Raw genomic sequence first — 19,199 nt, 5'->3', positions numbered from 1 at the left:
ATAGATGAGGAAAGTATTACTAAATTTAAAATGAAGATGATATTCCTTGTTAATGATTACCATAAAATAATCTGGGCTGTGTTGTAAATTTTCAGTTTATCGCTGATGTTGCTATGTTTGTGCTAAAATAATTGGTCTGATTTCCTTTTCTTGTCTCTTTTTAGATTGATGAGGATGAACCCTTATTTTTGAGTCTGATTGAGGATCTCTTTCCAAACATTCTTCTGGATAAGGCAGGTTATCCTGAATTGGAAATGGCAATTAGTAGACAGGTAATGTATTTCACAGGGCAAATACTGTGTCTGATTCATCTGAATTTAAATGGAATCAAGTGGAGCTTGCATGTGGCCTGAATTTGTGGGCTCCAAAACAACCCATGAGGCTGCAGCTATTGTGTTATGAGAGGCAAGGCTGTTTGTTATGGGTTTAATTGTGTCCCCACAAAAGACATGTTCAGATCCTAACTCCTGGTCCTGTGAATGTGACCTCATTCAGAAATGGGATCTATGAAGATGTGATGAGTTAAGATGAGGTCAGACTGGAGGAGGTAAGGCCCTAATCCAATGTGACTGGCGCCCTCATAAGAAGGTGGTAAGAGCCACAGATGGACACAAGGGAGAAGTCATATGACAACTGAGGCAGAGATCGAAGTGCTGTAGCTGCACCCAGGCAGCACCCAGGATTGCCAGCCAACAGCAGATGCTAGAAAGGGGCAAGGAAGGATGCTCCTCTAGAGGTTTCAGAGGGAGCATGGCCCTACCCAGACCTTGCTTTCAGACTCCTAGTTTCGAGAACTTGTGAGATGATGGATTTCTGCTGCTTTAAGCCACCAGTTTGTTATACCTTGTTAGAGCAGCCTTAGGAAACTAAGACGCTTTCACACCATGATAGTGTCCTCCTGCTGGTGTGTCTCTTACTGTTGCAGAATCACATATCCAGTTTAGCCATTCACAGGGGGCCCTGATATTGATGGAAACCCTTGTACACCAAATTCAGAAATGAAATGCCGTTGGTCCCCAGGGGCCAGGTGGAGCTCAGCTTGCTGCCTGCCGGTGCTTGGCTTAGCTCTGTTTTTAGTCTTGAGGTTTGCCACATTGCTTTGATCTCCGGCTTTCTGCCTTTGGTTGTTACTTGCAGTGATCTCAGGCTGCTTCTCAGTTATTGTTCTTTATACCCAGGTCCAGGATCACTTGTGATTTCTTCCTTAGGCTCTGGGGATCCATTGATCCATCACTATATATATATACATATATATATATTTTTATATTTATATTTATATATATGTTTATATATATATATACACACACACACACATATACGTATCCTTAGGTCTCTGAATTTCTTATGATACTTGGTGCAGTTTTAACTTTTTAAAATATTCCTGGGAATGGAAATGAATCATGTAAACTTTATTACTCAATATTTCCTTTCTTATGAAGAAGAGTTTGGAAAAAAAGTTTGTTCTATAGAAATGGTGATTAACTCATATTTATAAAATATGTTTAAATTCCTCAAAAACATAATAAAAATCCAATATGGTAGTGTTTAAGTTATATTTCACTTTAAAAACAATCAGTATATGAAAATCTGTATTTACCCATTAGGTAAGGGTGATAATTCATTTTGCAAATGGTTTCTTCACCATATGGTTAAATTAATTGTAGCATTGCCTAAAAAGCTAAATATAAAGCAATATTTAAGATGACTTATATTAATAATTTGGAACATATGAAAAATCTGAGGAGCAAATACATAGCATAAAGTGATGCATGATTATTATCCAAAAATTAGTTAAGTAAAATTAAAAGCATCATTTATAGTGGGTTCAAGCATAGCTTGATGGTTAAGAGCATGTACCATGGAGTTGAAATTCTAGGGCTCAAATCCCCACTCCATAACCTTACAAGTTGATAATCTTGAAAAAAACCACTTGCTCTCTCTGTGCCTCAATTGCCTTATCTCTAAAATGAACATGTTAATAGTACCAATCTCATGGCATTGTTATGAAAATTAAATTTAGAATAGCGTTTGGCACAGATTAACTGCCATCATGTATTTGATAGATTAAGAACTACCCAGTGGTTTTATAATACTGCTAGAAATTTATATAGAATTTCAGTCAACCTCGTATACTATAAATTTTCCAGTTACTAAATATCAGCTTTTAAATTAAACACTTAAAATATGTTTTGCCATTTGTGTCTTCATTCTTTAATTGCTCTAAGCTATACATTCAATAAAATGTTAATGCAATTTTATCTAATTTCCAAAGACAAATGCAGATATTTCTTATTGGTTTGGGATTACATTTCAATGATGTTTAACCTTTTTTTATTGGTTTATATTTGTTTTGAACACAGTGATAAGCCTAGATCATTGTTGATTTGGCCCAATATAGGGGTTTGTTATGCTTTCAGGTTGAAGAAGCCGGTTTAATCAACCATCCTCCTTGGAAACTGAAAATCATCCAGCTGTTTGAAACGCAGAGGGTGAGGCATGGAATGATGACGCTGGGGCCGAGTGGAGCAGGAAAGACCACCTGCATCCACACCTTGATGAGAGCCATGACAGGTAAGGGAACAGCCAAATAACATTGCCCTGGGCAACACGTTTAAAGAGTTGTGTCACATCTGATTGCCTCAAGAGGGACATGCAGGTAGATACATTAATATATTTTATAGTAGGGAATGCCACTTTACTGATTATTGTGTACATTTTAGAGTTAATATATCATCTTAATAGACCAGAGGGGGAAAACATTTTTCTCAGTAACTTGTGCACTGTGCTCCATGTCTTACATATGTTATGTCATTTAATTCTCATAATGATTTTGGGTGATGGCTGTTATCATCCTTATTTTGTACAAAACACCAACTCAAATTCAGTGATGCTTGAGATCACAGAGATGGTAATTAAGAGGACTGAGACCTAAGGTCTAATGAATAACCTCTTTTCCAAAATACCATGCCACTTTCCAATAAATACAAAATACAACATGCTGCCTCCAAATAAATATAGAATAGTTTCCATCATAACTCTTAAGTTCTGCATATTGAAAACCATCATAATCATAAACTAACTTCCCACCTGGAATTGGAAGTTAAATAGAGACATTTAGGTTTCAGCTGTCCTTATCCTTGCAAACCCTAGGTATTGTGGTAGTTTGAAGCTGTATATACCCCAGAAAAGATAATGTTCTGAAAAGATCATGTTCTTTTAATCCATTCCTGTGGGTGTAGGCCTATTGTGGGTAGGATCTTTTAATTAGGTTATTTCAATTGAGATGTGACCCACTTCATTCAAGGTGGGTCTTAATCTTCTTACTGGTGTCCTTTATAAGAGGATAAAAGACACAGAAAAAAATCCCTAGAGAAGCTGAGAGAGGAAGCCACTGAAGCCAGAAGCTGAAAGCAACAAAACCCAGGAGAGGAAGACCAGCAGAAGTCTCCATGTGCCTTGCTATCTGATAAAGGAGCCCAAGTTTGCTAGTAGCTGGTCTTTAGTGAGAAAGCATTGCCTGTTGATACCTTGTGTTGGACATTTTAATGGCTTAAGAACTGTAAGCTTGTAAGTTAATAAACCCCCATTGTAAAAGCCAGCCCATTTCTGCTATGTTGCATTTTATTAGCTTTTTAGCTAATAAGATAATGGGCACCACTACATTCACAATTATTCTTGTATTCTTTGGTTCTGATTGGACATGGGCAATATTCTTTCAACAAGTATCAGCAGCTCTTAGCCATTGTAGAGTTCTGGAAATTTGACAGTACTTTGGCTGTTGGAATACAGCATACATCATCCCACAGGGTAAAGGTCACTTGGTTGGGTTTCCAATCGGCTCATTGAATCTAATTTCACTGTTTTTAAGTTAGTGGTTACTGGAGATTGCCTAGGGTCCTATATATATAATGAGTTTAGGCTCAGTTTCCACAGTTATGGCTGAAGTGATTTCTGGACATCAGAGCTTGTTTTAGTTTCCAAGCTGCTAAAACAAATACCATCTAGTGAGTTGGCTTAAATGATGGGAATTTATTGGCTCATGGTTTTCAGGATAGTAGAAGTCCAAATTGAGGCATAAGCAGGGCAATGCTTTCTCCCCAAAGACTGTGGCACTCTTGGGCTGACTGCCAGTGATCCTTGGCAATTGGCTTTTTTGTCACATGGCAATACCCTTTCTTTCCTGGTTCCATTATCTTCCAGCTTCTTCCCATGGCTTTCTTTCTGTGGCCTTCTCTATGCCTTCAGTAAAAGGTCTAAGACCCAGTCTGATTCAGTTGGTCACACCCAACTAAAAATAACCTCAACAAAAGGTCCTATTTACAATGGGTTCACACCCACAGGAATGGGTTAAGATTAAGAGCATGTTTCTCTGGGGTTTTAATTCTATCTGCCACAGGGCTGTGTAGGTGTTCTTCACACTGAGACGAGACTGTGCTCCTCAGCCAGCACTCACTTCCACCAAAACTGGAACGCACACCTGCAGGATTTATCATGTGGTTTCCATGTGTGTTCAGATTCTGTTTTGAGATTGTATAGCTTTAAAATGATTGTGTTTCCTCTCAAATCATGTTTATAATATTTTTTGCAGTTCTGAAGCTGCCTTTTGTTGTCAATAAACTAAAAATGCACCTGGTCCAATAACTTGAACCAAATGAGTACTAAATATTAAACAATATGGATAAATTATGTATACTATGTTTGAATTATGTAGCATATATGGCATCACTGACTTTGGAAAAGTACCTTGCAAAGATGATTTAATCATTAGATTATTTTCTATTTATTACCTTTTTCTTTGTTTTAGTATGCAGGGCAAACATTTGTTATTTTAAGTAACACACTGTTTGTTGCTGAAAACTTGAATTATCCAAAGATTGAGTAGGGAATTGGGTTGGACTTCCTCTGAAGAAATGCAAGACCCATGCATGTTATTTGTTCCCTTAGTCATCTTGAAATCATTCATCAAATGTTATTGAGGTTATTTTGTGTCAGGTTCTGAACTAGAAACAGGAAAACAGGTATTAATAAAACATGGTCTTGTCTTCAAGGAGTTTACATTGTAGAGGGAAGACAGAAAATTTCCGGAAACTCAGAGTTGTAACTCAACATGTAATTGCTACAAGGAAGACGTGGACCAGTGAGCCTAAGTTAAGGGGATCAGAAAGCTTTCTAAGGAATTAAAGTGGCACATCAGCTAAGGCTCTAAGGATAAAAGGATAAAAAGGATAAAAACTCAGAAGACACAAGTGTGGTGGGTAGGAGGGGCAGGAGAGAGCATGATTTTCCCGTGGAACTGGTTTGGCATGGATGAGACGTAACATGGAGGAGATGAGGCTGGGTATGGAGGTGCCGCAGGTGCTACTGGCACCCAGTGCCACATTCATCCGGCCCTCCAGTGCCTTAGGTGCAGCTGTGTTGGGTAGCTTCTCCCTCACACTTCAATGATGTCTCTCAGCTTTCCAGCCTTGGGACTTTCCTTAAAGTCATGCAAATGACTCAGCCTGGAAGTGGGGTTGGGTGGGAATTAATGCACCTAAGGCATCCCTACCCTCAACCAGTGGGGGAGAATTGTTGATTGCCAATGTCCCACGTCCTGTCTTTCAGAGGGATGCTACATCTGCAACCAGCTCAGCAATGCACCCTTCATTGCCTTTCTCTCCTTTCCTGTCTCACTCTCTCTGTTCCCTTACTTCAGCCTCCCTACAAATAAGTCCTTGTGTCAGGCTCTGCTTTCAGGAGAAATCCAAAATGAGAACAGTGGGCAAGGCAAGAGGAGCTTTGCAAATCATGTTAAATACATAGTTTTATTCTAGTGGCCACAGGAAGCCACTGAGCTGGGAAATGGACCATTGACCTGGGGTGTAGAAGACCAGCTGGTGGCCAAGTAGGGAATACATGGTTGGGGTGGTCTGGAGCCCTCTAAAGAGGCTATTATAAGAAAGGGGTGTATACCCCAGGGCAAGCCCATGAGGGTGCAGTCATAGGAGCAGAGTCAAGAAATGCTAGGCAGTGAATCAAGAGGAGGTGGCTTAACAGTGTGAAATTCAAGCATTTCTTTCTTCGAGTGCCCTTATAAAAATGTTCTGGCATTTTAAATAAAAAATGACAAAATTCTACCTACCACCATAATTAAATTCTTTTTGATAGTCTCTCGTTTTTGGGCAACAGACCAAGTTCAGTTTTCACCCATGAGGCTGCCACACACTTTAGGATTTTGCTGGCCTTTTGTAAAGTGTGATTAGAAAAGTGTTGCCAAGATCTTATGGATATCTTCCATTGTAAAAGCTAAATTGTGACTGTGTGTCGAACTTCAGCAACATAAAACATTGCAAATAATTAGGGATTTTTACAAAAAGAGAACTGTGGTTTAGTTTTCTAAGTGGGTTTTGTTGTAACACCTATTCTAATGTGCATATGTATGTATGTGTGCCTGTTTGTTGATATTTAGCATCTATTTTAATGATTTTATATTTCCAACCTTATTCTCCTCTCTTCTGCTCATTAACCTTGGTTCCTTATGTGCAGAATCCCAGCCCATTAAAGTGTAGTTTTAGGGTTTGAACTTCAAATATCTTTTGTGAGGTTGCCCACAAAAGAAAAGTTCTTGATTCATGCAACGTTTAGTTTAGCTCATCTTTTCCACGGTGAGCAAAGACACATCTCAGCAAAGCCAAACTGATAATGGAGAGAATGAAGTGTCTCCTAGGTGATATTTCAGGCACAAGAATAGTCAGGTGTACCATAAACCAAAAGATTTTTGAGCTATGAAATTTAAAGAATCCCTAGACTACATTAGATTCTGCATACATTCCAGCGTGGTGTCCTTCTCCCCTTTGCAATGTGCATTTTTCTTTTAAATAAGATAAAAAGTGCTTTAGTCAATAAAGTCTAATGAGGTTAATTATGATAACTTGGAACATGGTAAGACATATATTTTTAATGTAATTTTGCATTTTTCATATCTTGAACACCTGCTGACAGTATCCCACAAATTAGTGCAGTGTGGCCCAGTCACAGCTCACTCCACATCTGCGATGTTTAAACTTTGGATTTCTTTGCTATAGATTGTGGAAAACCACACCGAGAAATGAGGATGAATCCTAAAGCAATTACAGCCCCACAGATGTTTGGTAGGCTTGATGTGGCCACAAATGACTGGACGGATGGGATTTTTTCTACCCTTTGGAGAAAAACATTGAGAGCAAAGAAAGGTAGAAGATAAATTATACATATTATTTTTGACATGTACTTTAAAATAAAATAAAATCTTTGGTGGTTATGTAGAATTAGTATAACATCTGTATTTTCCATATAATATCTTAGCCAAACCTACAAAGTCATAAGTCATAATGATATTTGTAAATGTTGAAATACTAAAATTATTGACTATTGTATTTAAAATGCACCCTCCCCCACTTTTGGTTACAAAAGGGAATTATTTTCCTTTTGAGAATCTTTCTACACCATTGTGATATCTTTGAATAAAACAGGTGAGAAAAGCTGTTAAGGGAAATTGATGGTATTGAATAAAGTAAATTTACCATAACTATTTTCACTGACTATTTTAAAAATCTTACTCTTATTTAAGTACAGCCTAGTTTTAAAAAAACTTATTCCCCTATAATATCACTAGAGAAAATGGGCAAGAAAATTTTCGTTGGGAGGAACACTGTGTATATAAAAAATGAAGTCTATATTGAACTTACAAATTTATTCTGTTCAAATGTGCACTGGTGTTTTGGTGTTGTTTAAACAAGCTCATTCAGGGCTAGCCATTCAGTCTGTGAATTTTCTTTCTTATGGACCCTGTAAATTGAACCCAACATTCCCAGAATATAAGCACAGATGGAAGTGGTGATCTCGGTTCTCCCCTCATTGGATTCTCCCACTCCTGAATAAACAGGAGAAAGGGACAGTGAAAACAATTGCAGGGAGAAAGAGCATATGAGAAGGGTAAGATATTTGGGCTCACTTCCTGGGCCTTCCATTTCGGCAACAGTGTTCAACTGAACAGTGTTGAGGATGACGCCACTGACATTTTCATTTAAGGAATGTGGCTGACCAAACTAAAACGTCAAAAGAGAGATGGAAATGCTTCATGTCTAAAGTGTGTGGGATAGTAGAGGTTGTTGTTGTTTTGCTGGAAAGAAACCAAATTTTGTTTCTAAATTGTTCCAGTAATCCTTTCTAAACACAGATTCAGTGATGAAAAGCTACCTTGAGTAACAGGAGCTCATAGAAATGTGCGTTGGCTTCCCATAAAAAAGGCAACAGATGCTTTTTCCTGAAAGATCTGATTGAGGTCATTAGATCATCATTTTACTTGGATTGCTAGTTGAATGAGATTAGTTTGGTTTTTCAAAGCACTTTATTTAAAATAGAATATTCCACAGTTGTTACATACTAAAGAAAAATAAACCCCACAAACTTGGTCCTGATGTCTGTAAGAGAAGCTAGTAGTTAAGAAATGAAGAGAATATCACTATTGAAGTGAATACCTAAATTTACTATCACATTCTTTTTGGGCATTCCACTGATGTTTCTTTGCCATTTTCTTTTACTCCAAATCTCTCCTTAAGTGACTCCCATTAGATTTTGTCTCCAAAGTGCCTCTGAAGCTGCTTTACTCAGGGCACTTGTGACCGCCAGCTTGTCAAATAAATGTCAGTTCTCAGTTTATTCTTGCTCTCAGCAGCACCTGGCACACACGTCCCTTTGTCAAACGCTTCCTTCACTTGGCTTCTGTGATACCTCTTCCTGCTGGCTCTCCTCCAACTTCACGTGCTTCCCTGAGGGATCTGGAAGAGGGAGGAGCCAGCAAGGGAACTCCTCTACCAAACGTGTAAATGTTGCAGTGCCTCTGTCCTCAGAGCTCCTGTCTCTATCTACACGCATTATCAGAAGAAACTTATCCAATTCTATAGTTTTCAGTACCATCTAAGAGCTGATGGCTTCCACACTTTTACCCTCAGGCCTGACCTCTGCCTTGAGTTCCTGGCTTCGCAACTCCACTTGGATGTATGTTGGACACTTCAAATTTAATATGTGCAAACTAGAATTTTAAAGCTTTGCCTGTCTCCCCTGACCTGTATTTCCAGCTGCACTCATATCCCTCTTGCCCCCTACCTCTCCTTTCTTTTCTCATATTATTGATTTTTTATTAGGGAAGTTGTAGATTTACAGAAAGATCATGCAGAAAATAGAGTTCCCAATGTCCTCCCTCCCACACACACCTCTCTAAATTATTAACATTATCATGGTACTTTTGTTACAGAGAAACAATATTATTATAATTATACTATTAACTATAGTCCATAGTTTACTGTAGGGTAAACTGTGTTGTATGGTCCTATGTTTGTTTGTTTAAAATTTTTATTCTGGTAACATATATACAACCTAAAATTTCACTTCTAAACTACATTTGAATATATGACTCAATGGTGTTAATTATATCCGCAATGTTGTGCTACCACTAACACCATTTATTTCCAAAACATTGCCATCACCTCAGTCAGAAACTCTGTACCAGTTAGGCATTAATTCCCCACCCCAGCCCCTGGTAACCTGTATTCCAGTTTCTGAGTCTCTGAGTTTGCTTATTCTGATTATTTCCTATCAGTGAGATCATACAGTATTTGTCCTTTTGTGACTGGCTTATTTCACTCAATATTATGTCTTCAAAGTTCAACCATGTTCTTGCTTCCTCTACCTCTTCTTGCCAACCTGGTTCAACTTCCTGTTGGTCTTTGAATATGATTATCCTATGCTTGTTCCCACTTTAGAGTCCTTGCATTCATGACTACTAGTGCCTGGAAAATTCCACCTCTCCATCTTTACATCACTTCAATCTCCTCCTGGAATAATTCATTTTAAAACAATGGCCTCCATCCCCTTGCCCTGCTTTATTTTTCTTATCTCATATACTTCTCTGCTTATTTATTTAACTATCATTTCAGCCCCTTACAATATAAACTCCATGAGGGCAGGGACTTTGTCTATTTATCACAGTATCACCAGACCCCAAAACAGTGCTTGCTCATAGAAAGTGCTCAGTGAATATTTGCTCGGTGAATAAATGACTTTTTGATTTGATTATGGGCCTGAAACAACTGCAACATAGACAACCTGAAAAGTTCTTTGTAATAAAGTAAGGATATCATTTAGATTAAAGCATCACTTTAAAATTAATGAAAATTACATTAAGTACTGGTGTTTCATGTTTAAGAGTTATATATATAGACACATGTATGTATGTATGCTTTATTTTTCATTTGGTGGGGTGCTCTAGGGGAACATATCTGGATAGTTCTTGATGGACCTGTAGATGCCATCTGGATTGAAAATCTGAATTCTGTTTTGGATGATAACAAAATGCTAACCCTTGCCAATGGTGATCGGATCCCCATGGCACCAAACTGCAAGATCGTTTTCGAACCTCATAATATTGACAATGCTTCTCCTGCCACCGTCTCTAGAAATGGAATGGTTTTCATGAGTTCTTCTATCCTTGATTGGAGTCCTATTCTTGAGGTATGATTGCAGTCTTCCCTTTGAATAATTAAAAACTAAAGCAGGCTGTGTGTGTGTGTGTGTGTGTGTGTGTGTGTGTGTGTGTGAGGGGGGTGGAGGGGTGAGGGATATGAGACCTCTGGATTTTCTGCATGATTTTTTTCTGTAAATCTACAACTTCTCTAATTAAAGAAAATATTTAAAAAAGTAAAACAGGTCCTGTTCTGGTTTTCTAAAGCTGCTGTTAGACAAAACACCAGACATGGATTGGTTATTATAAAGGGGATTTATTAGGTTACAAATTTACAGTTCTAAGACCATAAAAGTGTCCAAACTAAGGCATCAACAAGAGGAAACCTTCACTGAAGAAAGGCCAATCATGTCCGTACACCTCTGTCAGCTGGGAAGTCACGTGGCTGGTGTCTGCTGGTCCTCTGTTCCTGGGTTGCATTTCAAAATAGCCTTCTCCAAAATGTCTCTGGGCTCCAGTCTTTCTGAGCTTCTCTCAGTTCTCTGCTGGGTTCTCCTGAGGTGCTTCTCTCTAAGCATCTGGGGGGGTCCTCTCTTAGCTTCCTGGGGGTGAACTCTGAGCTTCATCTCTTAGCTCAGCATCTCCAAATGTCCTTCTGTCTGCATCTCCAGGTGTCTCCAAGTGTCTGAGTATGTGTGGGCTTTCAGCTCTCTTAAAGGACTCTAGTGATCCAATTAAGACCTACCCGAATGGGTGGGGTCACACCTCCATGGAAATGGTCTAATCAAAAGGTCTCACATACAGTTGGGTGGGTCACATCTCCATGGATACATTCAATCAAAAGGTTCCACCCAACAAAATTGGATTAAAAGAGCATGACTCTTCTGGGGGCCATAACAGTTTCAAACTGGCACAGATCCTTTAGCATTCTTTTAGTGTGTGTGCTGAATTTTCTATAGACCTGTATGTAGTGTAATTCCATTTTGTACATTAATGTTTATGGAAGACCCTTGAATGCACTGGGAGATTCAAACCCTGATTGCCAGTTATAGATTTCTTCTGTGCTCTTCTGATCGCTTTAGAGCTATGATTTCCAACCTGGGGGCTGTGGATAATTGCAAGGAGTAGATGAATCAGTAAGCCCTTCCAACTGTGTCAGAGGACTGAAAAAATAAAATTTAATTTTGTTAACTTGGAGATTCATGACCCTTTAAAGAGATACTTATTCATATAAAGTTTGGGAAAAACCACCATAGGATATTAACTTGAAGATAATTTATTAAAGTTGCATATGAGGAATTTTTATGGGATTCAATAGTCATAATATTAGTTTTAAGTTTGTAATTGGAAATAGTATTTAAGATAATATCTCTTAAATTCATGATATGGTATTTTATTAGAACCAATATGGTCTAGAGTATCTTGATATAATGACATAATTAAATGCTTTGTATACTTAGACATTTTATTAAAAATACTATAATGTAAGGTAGAATGCTTAATAGATAAACCATTTGAAAAATCTTTTTTTAATAGAATTGGACAGATTTATTATTTTCATTTTTATAATATTTGAGAAGATGGTTTTGATTGAAAACTTATGAATTCATAATTTAAATAAAATAGATGTTTATATTACCATTAAATTTTTGTACTTATTTTTCTTACTGGGTATATCCTAACTTTTAATAATGTTTTTCCAGAATTTAAATAACTATGGGTTGTAAAAGGTTTACATATAGTAAAGTATGAAGATGTGAAGAAGGAGGGGATTATATAGCAAAATGATACTGATATATACTTGAATGTGTCACTAAAAATGTTTCTGAAGAGTTCAGATTTCACAATTAAATGATCTGTTAAGGAGAATACAGAGTGGGGTTGTCAGTAATCACCAATGACGCTTTCAAATACAGATGAATTGGCCATACCCCAATCAGAACAAGACAGAATCTTGGGGAGGGGTTCTGGAACTCAATGCTTTTAAAAAAAATCTAGATTCTTTCATGCAGCCAAGCTTACCAGTCAAAGATACAGCGACCTCCACATGAAAATGCATTATGTGATTTTTTTCCCCCAAATACTTCAAATTCACAAAGGTTTAAAAAATAATTTTTTTAGTATTAGCTAATTAATATTCAGAATTTGCTATTTATGAAATAAGCTACTATATAGTCTGCGCATGTTGAGACTGAATAAGGGCTTGACATTAATGCTACATCTCCATAGTAGTATTTTTATATGCTTTTAAATAATGTGGTTTCTTCTTGGAAGTGATTAGGAGGAAGCAAGACTCAGAATCAGACAGCAAATATTTAGAGCAGTGTAAGGCAGCTCCAAGAGAGTAGTTAGAGGGCAAAGCAATTGAGAAGCTGTCTTGATGGGAATCTGTCAGCATCAAGAAGCCAAGCTGTTAACTTCCCGGCCATATGTAGTTTCTTGGTTTCATCAATTCTAAAATGCTGTGTGTTATGTTTTGTTGCTGTGGAATCATGGTAAATTCATGAATTGATGAATAATTCAGAATCAACCTTTTATTGCTTCTGTCCTTTCCTCCTAGGAGAACTCTATGTCTCTTGTTTCAGACTCTCTAATTGTTTTTTGGAGTACTGAGGTGAAGAATGAGCTGATCTCACAACCCAAGAGAAGTTGCCTCACCTTAAGAAAATGTTATACATTAAGCAATATTTTATTATGAATTATATGTGCCTTCTTAATATTTGGAAGTTTGGAAAATTGCAGAATGACTAAATTCTCTATTTTGCTGAGTAGTCCTTGATATTTTTCTATGTTGTCCATTAAGTTAAAAAAAAAAAAAAAAAAAAAAGGAAACAAGTAATTCTAGTAAATTGTTGTTTCCCAGTTTTTGAAAATCTAGTTATGGATTTCCTTTGTTCCTCTTTTATTCTTTATTTTTTTCTAAATTATTTCCATATATATGCTTCCTCATTTCTTCTGGCATACCTTAATCAGAGGTGCACACTATTTCTCCATCTTGGCTTCAAGACCTGAGCATATATATAGTGCAATAGCTGGATGTGTTCACTCTGAAGCTGGACTCTCTGGGTTTGAATCCTGGCCCTGCCACTTACCAGCTGTGGGATTGTAGGAAGGTTACTTAAACTCCCAGGGCCTCGGTTTCCTCATCTGTAAATGCTCCTATCTCATACAGTTGCATTTAGGATTAAATGAGTTAATACATTAGGTTTTATAGCAAGGCGAGGCACATCATAAGTATGTAATAAGTATTATTATTAGTATTTTTCTTATTATGGTTGATTTAAAAGTTTTTTCCCCAAATGGCCATTTTCCTGGTGTGCTAATAAGTTTAACGAATGCACTAATTTCTGAACTAACAGGGTTTCCTCAAAAAGCGCTCACCTCAAGAAGCTGAGATTCTTCGTGGGCTGTACACGAAGTCCTTTCCAGATCTATATCGCTTCAGTATTCAGAACCTGGAATACAAGATGGAGATGCTTGAAGCGTTTGTAATCATGCAAAGCATCAACATGCTTCAAGGCCTGATCCCTCCAAAGGTGCGCTGTTCAACTTTGAAAAGGATTTCTCTCTTACCTGGCGGAGCCATACTGTGCAGGGAAGACAATGGTGGAATTTAATTCCCTTGGTTAGAGCTGCCAGGAAGGAGAGATGTTTCACATGTGGACCCTGAATATTTTGCATTTTTTCCTTCATTTCTCTTTTTCACAAAGTGAGCCATGGATTTGTAATTTAGTTGCTAATGAACAGTCATGTAATAAACACCCCTAATTTATTTGATTTATTTAAATATTAAAAAAATTTATTTTGAAATAATTTCAAACTTACAGGAAAGTTACAAAAATAATACAGAAATAAGATGGAAACTCCAGTTTATTTCAAAATAAAATTTCAAAATTTTATTTGGAAATAATTTCAAACTTACAGGGAAGTTACAAAAATAATACAGGAATAAGGTGGAAACTCCTACCCAGATATCCCATCTCCTAACATTTTGCCACATTTATTAGATCATTTTATCATACATCCTCTGTCTACCTCTATCTCGCTATCTAGTTATAGTCTATCTAATTAACTACCAATCATCTCATCTATCCTTAATTTATTTTTAAAACCAGCTTGGTATCCCTTAGAGATAAGGTTCTCTCCTGTTCCTCAGCTTTCTTCATCTTTTCTTGTCTTCGTCTTTTGGGGAAAACGGTTGTCCCTTTTCTGTGTTTACTGTTTGCACGGAGACCCCGGAGCAAAGTTTTGGCTTGAGAGCCAAGTAATTAAAATGAACTGTATCTCGCCTTCCTAGGAGCAAGGTGGGGAGGTCACGTCGGAGCACCTGGGGAGACTGTACGTCTTCTCCCTGATGTGGAGCGTCGGGGCGCTGCTGGAGCCCGACGGCCGGCGCCGGCTGGAGCACTGGCTGCGCTCGCGGGAGGGGCTGGCCTTGGATCTGCCCGCGCTGGCGGGGCCGGAGGACAGCATGTTTGACTATTATGTGGCGCCGGGAGGTGAGGACGCCCTGCCCTGCTGCTATGTAGCACATGGGAACGGTGTGGTGCCAAATGGCTAATAGTTACACAAAATATTTTGTTGTAAATGGGTTATTAGAATTCTTGGCTGTAAAATTAATAAAATTAATAAAATAAAAAAAATGCCCCGTGTAAAGAAGGTAATGTTAACTGGCTGTTGCTTTTTTTTTTTTTTTTTTTTAAATTCTGTTCCAATGCACATTTTTTCCTTGTGAAATATAGTGTGCACTGAACTCGTAATGAATTAAAGACGAATTAAAAAATCCAAATCAGATCCATTTCAGCATTCATTCGATATAATCACCAATTTATATAAAAGTTTGAAATATTTTTACCAAATAAATGTGCAAATATATATAAATACATATTTTAAAATTATTTGTTACCCATACACATGCAATACATACATTATATATATAATTATAATATATATGCGTTTTGTGTGTGTGTGTGTGTGTGTGTGTGTGTGTGTGTGTGTGTATAAAGCTAAAAGCATCAATGACATTTGGGGCTCTTTTATTTTTGGTCTTACAATTAAGAAAGTTATCAATTTATTTGCCTAATGAAAAGCTTGTGAGATTATGTATTTTAAGGTGGTTTTAGGGCATGCTGTTAACACTCAATTCTGTAGTTTCTAAATACACTTTCTATTATTGAAAACTTACATATTTAAAAAGAAGATTCCAAGATGCTTCCTAATATTTCCTAATATTACAAGTTGGGACAGTTCCTTGGGAAATTTCGACTTGGCTAAATACTTATATATACTTATGTGTATTTGTATATACTTAGATCTCTGATTTTAATGATCTTTATTTTGCTTGGGATGTTTGAAAGTTGCCTTGATAAGATTTCTGGATGTTTGCTTGTTACAGTTAAGGGTTAAATTATTAATAGGCATACAAAGATGTAAATGTGCTCTGTTCCTTTCAGGTAAATGGATGCACTGGAGCACGTGCACTGAGGAATATGTGTATCCATCTCACACTACCCCAGAATATGGTTCAATCTTGGTTCCAAATGTCGACAATGTGAGGACTGACTTTCTAATTAAAACTATTGCTAAGCAGGGCAAGGTACATCTTTTAATCTTTTATTAAAAATAGCATATTTTGAGATGTCACTTGAAAATATGAAGCATCTTGCATTTATTTTAGAATGTTTCATGTTGCTGTTTAGAAAAAAAAAAATGAAATCATCACCCAAATTAGTAAACTTCTTTTTTTATATCCCAGGAACAATATTAAATTTGAATACTTCATTTCATAATGAAGTGATTATTTCTTATGTACTACTTGAGAGAAAGTGAATTTTGACTTGTTTTTCCAAAGAGAAATCCTTCCCTTTTGATAATTTCATTGTGTTTCTTGGGCTCCTTTCTCTGCTTTTCTATTTTAGGCTGTGCTGTTAATTGGTGAACAAGGAACGGCCAAAACTGTTATAATCAAAGGATTTATGTCAAAATATGATCGTGAAAGTCACATAATCAAGAGTCTGAACTTTTCTTCTGCAACCACCCCATTGATGTTTCAGGTATTGGCTGTTTGGTATCGCTTTTTAAACCCAAGTTTGTGATAATTATCGGAGGCTCAAATCTCACTATTCAGCTTGTGCCCGCTGAGCCTCATCCACACTTTCCCAACCATGGAACATCCCTTATATATGCCTTCCGCTATTATTTCTGGAATGCTGTTACCTCTATAATCCCACTGCAAGAGAATCTTTCTTTAGGTAGATTATAATACAAAATCTTAAATTGTGGAGGAATAAAAAGCTTGCATAAGGTGTTAAAGGCCTTGATACACTTTCAGATATCTTGTAGAAAGGTGCAGCATTCTGTAAACATGCCAAATCCAAAATTGAGTGAAATATCACTTATTCCCCCACTGAAACCTGCTTCATCTCCTAGTGTCTACTTTTCTGTGGTTGTTACTATTCTTCTGGCCTCTGGGTGAGAAACCTTGGAGTTAGCTTTGATGGGTCTTTCTTGGATCGCTGGCTGTTAGCTTGTCTAAGGCGTACTTTTCACATTCCTTCCATTCCCTTCCTTCTCCCTGCAAGTCTGGTGTAGACCACTTCCTCTTGATTCTGCACCAGGGTATTAGGTTCAAAGAATCCCCAGCTGGTCTCGGTTTAAGTCTTAGTTATCTTCCACTTCAGCTTTCATATCTCTTGCAATCTCTGTTTCCTAAATTGCTACTTTTGTCTTGTCGTTCCCTTACTTAACATTCCACAAAGGCTCTCAGTATCAGTTGCAATGAGGAATAAAATCTTAGACTCTTTGCATTTTAAATATGTTTCCCATAATATCCTAGAGAGGTGACAGAAAAAGGCCTTACAGTTTGCATTGGTTTTTGTAAATGAAACTGCCAAGAATGGCCTGGGTTTCTCTTTCTGTTGGTTCTAAGTTGCTTAAGACCCTGTGGAAACCAGGGGAAAAACCCGAAATGTCAGTTCAGGCTTAAACCATTTGCAAATAATCTTTTATAGCTTTCCTTTGTTTGAATACCAATATCTTGCTGAAACTATACATGTAATAACATGCAAAAGGAAGGGAAAATTTTTAGGGGGATCCAAATTCCAGTGAACTTTGCTTCTGATTAATTTATTGTTTTTTTAGTTATTGGAATGAAAATATCAAAGGGCAATGAAAATTGTTGAGGATATGGCTAGGTCTCAACTTTGTATCACTTAATTTAATGGTGACAGCAGAGTACCAAAGAACTAAAACCACTGGTTAAATTTCTAAATAAGGCCATCAACTGTGTCATGTTTCTTTGTTAGTGATGGAATTTCCAGTATTTTAGCCTTCTGTCAAATGAGTACCATCTACACAGTGGCTTGATGGGGACGTCTGGATGGAAGGTCAACCCAAAATTGGCTCTAGAGATTCAGCAATGGTATTTTTGTGTTTGGGGAGCAGCACATTAGATAATCCTAGGTCTGCAAGTTGCTGATGTAATGCACATTCCATTGACACTGTTTAACATTTCAATGATTTTTGTTAGTTTTACTCTATGAGAACATTCTCTTTAAAGATAAAAGTTATAACCTTACTTGTGGATGCAGAATTTTAAAATTAAATCTGAGTGTGATTTTTTTCTTTTCATTCTGTAGGGTAATTTTCTTGCTATTCACATTTCTTGAGATGGATTAATTCTTTAGGCCTTGTTGCTGTATTTTTGTTAGCAACTCTTAGTGATATTATCCCATCAGGTATTAAAGATCTGTGGCCTATGACTCTTTAACATGAGATATTTATTTCCTGGAAAAAGCCGTTACGTTGTCTAGAAAACAACCCATCATTGAAATTTGCATTTATAACTTGTATAAAAAATTTCTCAAAGAGGTTTAGTAATAATGTATAATAATTAGAAGAGGAATAAAGTAGGTTTTAAAAAGGTTAGAATCTGTATACCCGATTCTCAACTGCTTCAGTGTTAAGGTAGAGTCAACGCTGCAATATTTTTGTTTTTGATCAGAAGCATTACAGGGTCCTTCATCTATTCCACTGAGTTCCTGAGCCTGTTTCCATTGCTGAACAACAGTGCTTTCTATTAAGCCAGACTCATTACTTTTAGAAAGCTTTCAATTAGCCAAACTGCTGTAATTAACTTTCTCACTATAATTTTCAGTCGTTCATGCTAAACAAGGGCTGATGGAGCAGAGCATTTGTTTCTGTTTCTGCCACTTATATGGATCCAAACAAATTGAATTTGTGGATGAGAAAATAGATACTTTCCATCCCTCCTCTCTTATCATGATGGCACATTGTTCATTCAAGGACAAATGTCTCTTACCTGACAGTTTTGTTTTTCAATCAGGATTTTTGGTTTTCACTGTGGTATCAAATTTTCACTTCTTTTATCAGTAGGAGAACTCTATGTCCCTCTTTGCCTGGGACAATCCAGTTTATGTTAATTGTCTCATTAGTAATTAACAGAATCTCCTGTTAATATCAGTGTCCTGGTTTGGACAAAAATTATATGGTCATCCTATTTATTGGCTAAGGGTATTTAGCTAGCCTTTTTAAGAGACACGCCTTCTTTTTTCTCCAAAAACAAATGTTGTTGTAATTTTTTCCCCTAATTTTGAAAGTATTGAATACATACCTTTAAAAATGTAAACAATGTAGAAAGGTAAGAAGGAGAACATGAAAATTACTTAGCAGATTTCTTTAAAGATTTATCTCTTCTAAA

General features: G+C 37.0%; 1 protein-coding gene across 1 annotated transcript in view; it reads left to right on the top strand.

The window, feature by feature from the left end:
- The window catches only part of DNAH5 (dynein axonemal heavy chain 5), a 249,075-nt gene that overhangs the window by 120,920 nt on the left and 108,956 nt on the right, over positions 1–19,199 (top strand). The window contains exons 40-47 of the mRNA XM_037799237.1: positions 165–272; positions 2,418–2,571; positions 7,065–7,211; positions 10,289–10,530; positions 13,840–14,016; positions 14,778–14,979; positions 15,934–16,076; positions 16,399–16,533. Coding sequence (XP_037655165.1) covers positions 165–272; positions 2,418–2,571; positions 7,065–7,211; positions 10,289–10,530; positions 13,840–14,016; positions 14,778–14,979; positions 15,934–16,076; positions 16,399–16,533 — 1,308 coding nt within the window. The remainder of the gene's footprint in view (positions 1–164; positions 273–2,417; positions 2,572–7,064; positions 7,212–10,288; positions 10,531–13,839; positions 14,017–14,777; positions 14,980–15,933; positions 16,077–16,398; positions 16,534–19,199) is intronic.

The sequence above is a fragment of the Choloepus didactylus genome, chromosome 11 (assembly GCF_015220235.1).
Source record: "Choloepus didactylus isolate mChoDid1 chromosome 11, mChoDid1.pri, whole genome shotgun sequence".
NCBI lineage: Eukaryota > Metazoa > Chordata > Mammalia > Pilosa > Megalonychidae > Choloepus > Choloepus didactylus.
The sequence above is the reverse complement of the archived record's forward strand: the minus strand, read 5'-3'. Positions and strand labels throughout refer to the sequence as shown.